Source organism: Tenebrio molitor, chromosome 2 (assembly GCF_963966145.1).
Source record: "Tenebrio molitor chromosome 2, icTenMoli1.1, whole genome shotgun sequence".
Lineage (NCBI taxonomy): Eukaryota > Metazoa > Arthropoda > Insecta > Coleoptera > Tenebrionidae > Tenebrio > Tenebrio molitor.
This window is the reverse complement of record NC_091047.1, coordinates 24,346,304-24,353,410: the sequence shown is the minus strand read 5'-3', so window position 1 is coordinate 24,353,410 and position 7,107 is coordinate 24,346,304. Positions and strand designations below refer to the sequence as shown.

Below are 7,107 nucleotides of genomic sequence, written 5' to 3'. Positions count from 1 at the left end.
ATTCTCACGGGGTTTTAAAATCACCATATGTAGATTCAGTACCAGTGAGCTTTTATTTTTTATGAATTTTTATTAACTCTTCTTGACTTACAAGACCCATTATTACATTAGTAAAGATTATTTATTTGTGAATGTAAAAATAAAGAAATAAAAATCTAGAATTTAAATATGTAGAATTGACTTGAAAATATTTTATACAATTCTGCACGAGAAGCATTTTTGGCGAACCCGTCGTCGTTTAGAATCAGAAATAAATTTCTCAACTTCTTATAGTCCGTGTCCGTCTCATATTTACTTCCAAACTGTGTGAAAGTAAGTATGAATTCAGCGATTCCTTTTAGTCAAGAAACTGCCAAAATATCATTCGAAACTAGCCAAAGAAATTTTCCACGAGATAGAATGACAATGCGAGTTTTTACTTTAAGAGACAATCAGGGCGTTTTAAGGTTACTAATTCCATTTGAGTAATGTATAAAACATTGTGTTCTCGTAGTGTGTTTTTATATACAAATAAAAAAAATTATTAATCGTTTGTTTATTTTAAGAAACGTTTTTCAGTTCTATACAAAGATTATAATTTAAAACACAATCAATTATCTGTCACCATTTTCTCTTCGTCATCCGTGATTTCTAGCAGCCTGGGCCCGTACAGAAGAACGTAAGCGCAGTGCCAGTCACCTGCAACACGACTCGCCGTCAGACACACCCCATACACTAGCTTACACCCAACAATTACCTCCTCCGGACAGCTTGAGTACGTCCTCCGTGGTGACCGGCGAGATATTATCGTCATCACATTTTATCCATTTATCACCGGAGTGGCGGACCCACCCTACGTAATGGCCGCTGGACGAGGACCGGCCTCGATGAGTTAACACAGCCTGAAGAGTATAATATCCGCTATTGTTGCTCCCCAAGTCATCCTCGAACGAGTAGGGGGCGTACTTCTTCTCCACCTCGTTGGCCTTGCCGTCGCCTTTGCTCTTGTTCTTCTCTTTCGAGGCGGCTTCCACTTGCGCGTCCTCCAGCTCCTGCACAACACACGCACGATACAACGATTCGAACAAACTATTCTGTACGGAATTACTTTGAATTTAGCCCTCACGGGGGCCAACTTCTCCTGGAGTTCTGGTGTGCACAAATCGAAGGCGTCGAAGTCGATCGGGAACTTTACGTCTTTCAGAATTTTTGCGTTTATCGATTCTTTCTCCTTGTAATAAAACCTGACGAACTGTATGGTAAGGTAGGCGGGCAGTCTGCTGATCTTTGACTGAAGAACGTTTTGTTAACTCAGTTGTGGACGCCGCTAAGTATACTTACTGTCTTTATGTAGACCGCATCCCTGTCCAAGATTGAGGATTTCTTTGTGATTTGCTCTTGCATTTTCTGCAGAGGAACAGGTAATTATTAAATAATTGTGACAGTGTAACAAAATCTTTTTAGTGCATAATTTCAACACAAAACTTTACTTCTCGATGCGATGTTGGAAACCGTCCTAGTAGCGAGGCAAGAACTATCTAATCTTTAAAAAATTGTACAAATTTTACAATTTCCTTATCAAAATTTTGTCCTAACGCCCATTTACCACACACATACATCAAAATTATTTTTTCTACTAGAGTTTGGAAAACTAACATATGTATTTGAATACTAATTTGAGTTAGGAAAAGTGGAATATTTCCTAACAAGTACGGAAAATCTAAAAGTTCAATTTTGATCGTTTCCTGAGATACGTAATTTGAAATCTGTCAAAGAAAACCTCAAAATTTACAACTAATTCATACTTTTTTAAACACTTTCCTTAAACCAACACGAAAAACGTTGTTCAATACTCGTGCGCTGACACTTTTCAGGTATTCGACCTGTTTTGCATATTCTTCAATATCAAACAATTCACTATAGCAGACATTTTAATACAATTTCCGTAAATTTACTTGACCGAACGCCTTAAACGCCTTCACAAATTTGTTTTTTTTTTATAAACAAAATTGTTTCTCTACAGTAAAGAAAACAGAACAATAATTTTGATTCCATTTTTTAATTTAGAAATAATAATTATAGAAAATTGAACATATCCAAATTTAATTTATTTTTCCAAACTACAGTAGGAAAAATCATGTGCGCAATACGTAGGAAATCAATTTTTTTTTTCGTACACGGCATGTTTTTAACCTCGGCTATCGCCTCGATCAAAAATCCCATGCCTAAAAAAAACTTATCGCACAATAGCTATTTAAATCATCATGGCTGTTTTATACTATTTTTTAACATACCGATCTCAGACCTGAATGCATATAACGCACATCCTGTGATATAAAACAGCTCAACTGTAAAAACTGTTCCTTATTTTTAGTAACTTGCTCATCATCTGTTTCTGTACACTTCAACTCCACATCAAAAGTACCACCAAAATATTGATCAATCAGAGACCTAAAATGTAAAAGTGACCATCCATCAACAACAAAAATATTTTCATTCATACTTGAACTGTTCTTGAGCAGTACCAGTGCTCGGCTTGGCTGGTAACCTCTGTTGAAGCATTCTAACCATCTCAGTCCAACATTCATTAGCATCCTAAAAATACTTAATTTTGTTCAAACTTAGGCACAAGAAAATGACAAACCTGTTGGGCAAATCCCCCATGTTCATTCTTCTCAGCAAACCTAGGAAATGCCATGTGGAGCATCTGAAGAAGAACTATAGGAGGGACATTATTTCCTTTGTCCATGGTGGCATACAGATCTCGCAAAGCTGCAGTGATTGATTGCGCCGGAATAACACCCGCAACATCTGTAACATCTACAAAATTAAATAGTAACCTGCCAAAAACAAATGTTACTCACCTCCTTGATAAGACTGCAGTGCTTCACGTAACTCTGGAACTGATTTTAAACACTGAACTGTAGCATTCATGTAACAAGTATTCCCTAAATTTGTTAGACCGGCTGGAAGATCCAACTGCAACAAATCCAGTCAAATAAGTCATTTAAAATCGAATTACATACAGCAGTTGCTAATTCACTTTCATTCATGTCTTCCACAAACACGGTCTTTTCAACAGGTTCCTTTGGCACATCTTCCTCTTTACTCCCCATTAACAAAATAGTAACGCCCTTGAACACTCGATTAGATAAATGACAACACACCGTAAATCAACTTACATCTTTCAGTTTAAAATTATCCCAGTCAGCATCCTTGAGTGTGACCCCCTTGATCATGACTTTCTGTCGTTCTGGCTGAACCCCCGTCAGGGCGAATAGTTGAGCTTTGAAGAGCAAAGGGGGCTCCTCCGTGTTCACTTCGATGTCGGGGTAAGACTCCTTACCCCATTTGACTTTAACTGCAAGAAAAACTGTCTAGGTTAGCACATTTATTTATGAATGAAACTCACCCTTGTATTGAGGCATCGCTGTCTAAATACTAATTTTTAATATAAAAGTAAAAAGTTCAAAGTGGAAAATAGCGTAGAGACGTTGATAATACTAACAAACACAAAAATTGTCGTACCGGAACCGCGAATGACAAGTACAATGTGGATGACAAGCAAGAAAATTAAACGGCGACACTGTTTTTAGTGACTTTTCTGTCAAAATTTTACAGAGAGATGGCGAGATCGCATCCGCGTTTGATAAAGCAAGAGGCGGATTGTCCGGGTTAGATGAATTAGATGTGTTCAAGAGCCCCCCACTCGCGATAATATACCACAGAGGTCCGGTGCATAAGGCTCATTTTCGTGTATTTGTGTAGGTTTGCGAAATTAGAAGGGTGTATTGTCGGTGCAGTACTGCCAATAGCGCAACGGTGATTTCGAATTAGAACAATGTCAACACTGGCGAGGCGAAAGTTAAAAGTTAGTAAAGTTACTATTATCGTGATAGGAAAAGTGCACCGTTCCGCCAATATTATCGTCACTGTTCGTGATGGATTTCGTTGTACAGTAACGGGACGGCGTCTACGTGACTGCATAAATGTATTCAATTTACTTTCAGCGTTATCGAATCGAAAAACAACGAAACGCACGATAATCAAGTGGTCTGTGCCCGCTGGTGGTGATGTTCTTACGGTTGGATTGTTGTGACAAGTGAAGTGAGTTTTGAGGACGATTGTTGCGAAGAAAATGGGGAATTGTCTTAGCAGTCCCTCAAATAACGACAGGCTCGACAGGAACAGAGAACGAATAGGCGTGAACCCTATTGAGGACAGCAATTTACCAACAAACCCCATGCCCACACCTCCGTCAGAAGTGGTTAGACCCACCGTGGTAAACCCGGAACCAGAAACCACGAATGCCAAGATTTTTGTTGCTTTGTACGATTACGACGCGAGGACCGACGAAGATCTCAGTTTCAGAAAGGGGGAACACTTGGAGATTTTAAATGACACACAGGGTGACTGGTGGCTGGCTAGGAGCAAAAGGAGTAGACAAGAAGGGTACATACCTTCCAATTATGTGGCAAAATTGAAGAGTATTGAGGCTGAACCGTGAGTATTTGCTTTGGGTTACATATTTAAAAAAAAATGATTTTGTTAAATTGGGGACAGGGAAAAAAAACTACTTTGTGCGGGAGCAGATGCAGAAACTTTCTGAAGTGCACTTTGTGGATCATAGAAAGCACTGCATTTTTTGAATTATTGAGAAAGTCATAAATTCTATTGATTGCCATTCACACTTGTATACACATAAAATGTTAATTACCCACTTGTATTTACATTCAAAAATTATTACTAGCACTGGTATTTGCTACAATTTTTATCAGTTATGACGAATTTTTCTAATAATCTCGTTGCACATTATTATTTTTGCCCAAGTTTAAAACTTAATTGATTTATTTCTTATGATGTATAGTACATTTTTCTAGTTTGCCAAATTTTCGCTTCTTAATGTTTTAAGAATGTGACTAAATTTTTGGCAATGCGTATTCAAGAAGCTAGTTTATCTTCAAGATAAGCACTTCCAAGTGCTTTGATAAACCACACTATTTCTCGTTATTACCGCAAAATTTTCCGTTGTTGGATAGAGCTACTGGTTTTTGTATAAATACCTAGTTCTATTCCTTAACGCAATTATCTTGGAAATGCAAAACATAGATGTTTCATGTAATGTATATACGGGAAATAGCTTAGCAATTTAAGAAATCTAGATCAAAGAAACAGCCCAAGTGATGGAGAAAAGATAAAAATTGCAGTAGAGAGTTTCCATGTATCTGTAAGAAACTGTGCTGTGAGATGTTTGACATATCGACTAACGTATAAACCATTCACGATTATTTCAAATTCGGACTATCTATGAAAATCTGACATTTTAGTTGGCAGTATTGTGATTTGTCTTAATAAATCTATTTTAGGTTATAATTCAACCGAACACTGCTCCCAAGTTGTTACATTTTTTAAATAATTGAACGCATTAGGAACAATAATCGTAAAATTGTAATTGAAATGAAACATACATATTTGTAGGGCAGTTCTGGGTAAATTCTTATTAACTAACTTAATGACGGAATTGACAACAGTGCGAATATTTAAAAACGAAACGTCATATGACAGGACCTGACGCCAATCTAACAAAAAAATATCGCGGCCTCCTGCGTGTTTAAAATAATCGTGAACGGCATATAAATATTCGGTATAGCATAAACTTCAACTGAAAAAGAAATCAACGAATGTATCAGTTTACGATTGTGATTTTGATCGAAACTGCAAGTTTGGTACTTATACACGTGAATAAAAATGAAAACTGCGAAAAATCATCAAATTTTTTAATGATTATGGCCCATATTCACCAACGCCAGTTAAAGTTAACTGTAGGTTAAAATATACGAAAATATTGTTGTAACAATAGGTAACTAAGGTAACGAAACATTTTAACCTACAGTTAACTTTAACTGCCGTTGGTGAATACGGGCCTATGTGTTGTTAAAGATTAGTTATTTTTATATGAGTAGCGCTGTCAGATCACTTTTCCGGTATGAGGCCGAAATTTGAAGCACGAGGCGTCAGTCGAGTGCTCAAAACAGGCCGAATACCTGAAAACTGACAGCGCACGAATACCTATTGAATAACATTTTTCGTGTTTGTTTGACCAAAGTGTTAAAAAACATTAATTTATTATAAATTTGGAGGTTATCTTTGACAGATGTCAAGTTAGATATATAACCGGGAAAGTTTATATATTTAGTTATATACCACTTTCCCGGTTATATACTCCGTAATGTGATAAATTATACGTTTTTTGACAGAAGACAGACCCAGAGAGTAGTGTGGCGGGAATTAATCTGCAGGGATGCAACGGTTTTCTACATAACGTGAAACAATTGAGATGGAGAGTTTAGATTTTTCACTGCTTTATGTTTTGGAATTAGAATTTAAAAACGTACAATCTATCACCGTACGGAGTTTACCTACATTTATATCTCAGGAAACGAACACGAAAATATTTTTACACAATGATGCAATAAACTATAATAGAAGTACTTGACAAAAAAAAAATTGATTATACGCGTGCGATGCCATGGCTTTCATATTTATTTAAAGCTTTTTTACATTAAAATTATAACACAACACCTATTGAAATTAATTCTAATTTGATTTAATTCAAATTCGTTTTGGTTTTATTCATTTTAACATATCAGTGAAATTTCTGTTTTGGTTTTTGGGAACTGCAGTTCGTCCCACTTATTGTATACAACAGATGAAAACTTTTTTTTTTAATCTTAATATCCTAACTCACTAATAAGGTTAACTTTTAAATATTAAAACTGAAACGACATTTATGAATTATTATTATTATTTAGTTGAGCTTGCCAACAGGTAATGATCAGGTAATTATCTGAACGGATGGATTACAAAATTAAAATACATTATTTAGACTTTCTTAAATAATTGTAAGTTAACACGACCATACATTTCGTAATATAAATACTCGTACTACTACTAATATTGTAAAAAGTATATAAAAGTAGAAATGACATTACATTATGTATTTAATTGGTATTTATTTTGCACATATCAATATCTTTTTAATGGATTCATACCGAATTTTTTAAATCTATCCTACCCACACAGTTGCCACATAAATTTTCGTCCATACCTAGTTGCCATAGTTACTTA

General features: G+C 35.8%; 2 protein-coding genes across 4 annotated transcripts in view; one reads left to right on the top strand and one right to left on the bottom strand.

The window, feature by feature from the left end:
• Positions 1–520: 520 nt before the first annotated feature.
• Usp14 (ubiquitin specific protease 14) lies at positions 521–3,571 on the bottom strand. 2 transcript variants are annotated; one of them, XM_069039176.1, is made up of 11 exons: positions 3,392–3,571; positions 3,162–3,340; positions 3,006–3,113; positions 2,844–2,958; positions 2,624–2,790; positions 2,483–2,574; positions 2,274–2,430; positions 1,321–1,386; positions 1,088–1,270; positions 737–1,031; positions 521–678 (listed from the first exon to the last, which is right to left on the bottom strand). In XM_069039176.1, exons 1-11 carry the CDS (start codon positions 3,405–3,407, stop codon positions 590–592), a joined length of 1,467 nt encoding a protein of 488 aa, XP_068895277.1. In that variant the 5' UTR covers positions 3,408–3,571; the 3' UTR covers positions 521–589. The 2 variants fall into 2 exon arrangements, with proteins under 2 accessions (XP_068895277.1, XP_068895275.1); XM_069039174.1 differs by having other exon boundaries at positions 2,624–2,799; positions 3,392–3,570.
• Positions 3,572–3,790: 219 nt separating this feature from the next.
• Src42A (Tyrosine-protein kinase Src42A) overlaps positions 3,791–7,107 on the top strand; it is a 41,883-nt gene continuing 38,566 nt past the window's right edge. The window contains exons 1-2 of one of the 2 annotated variants that reach the window (XM_069039167.1): positions 3,791–3,932; positions 3,990–4,482. In XM_069039167.1, the coding sequence (XP_068895268.1) occupies positions 4,118–4,482 (365 nt within the window). In that variant the 5' untranslated portion in view covers positions 3,791–3,932; positions 3,990–4,117. Of the gene's footprint in view, positions 3,938–3,989; positions 4,483–7,107 lie in introns of both variants that reach the window. The other variant, XM_069039165.1, reaches the window with a different exon arrangement.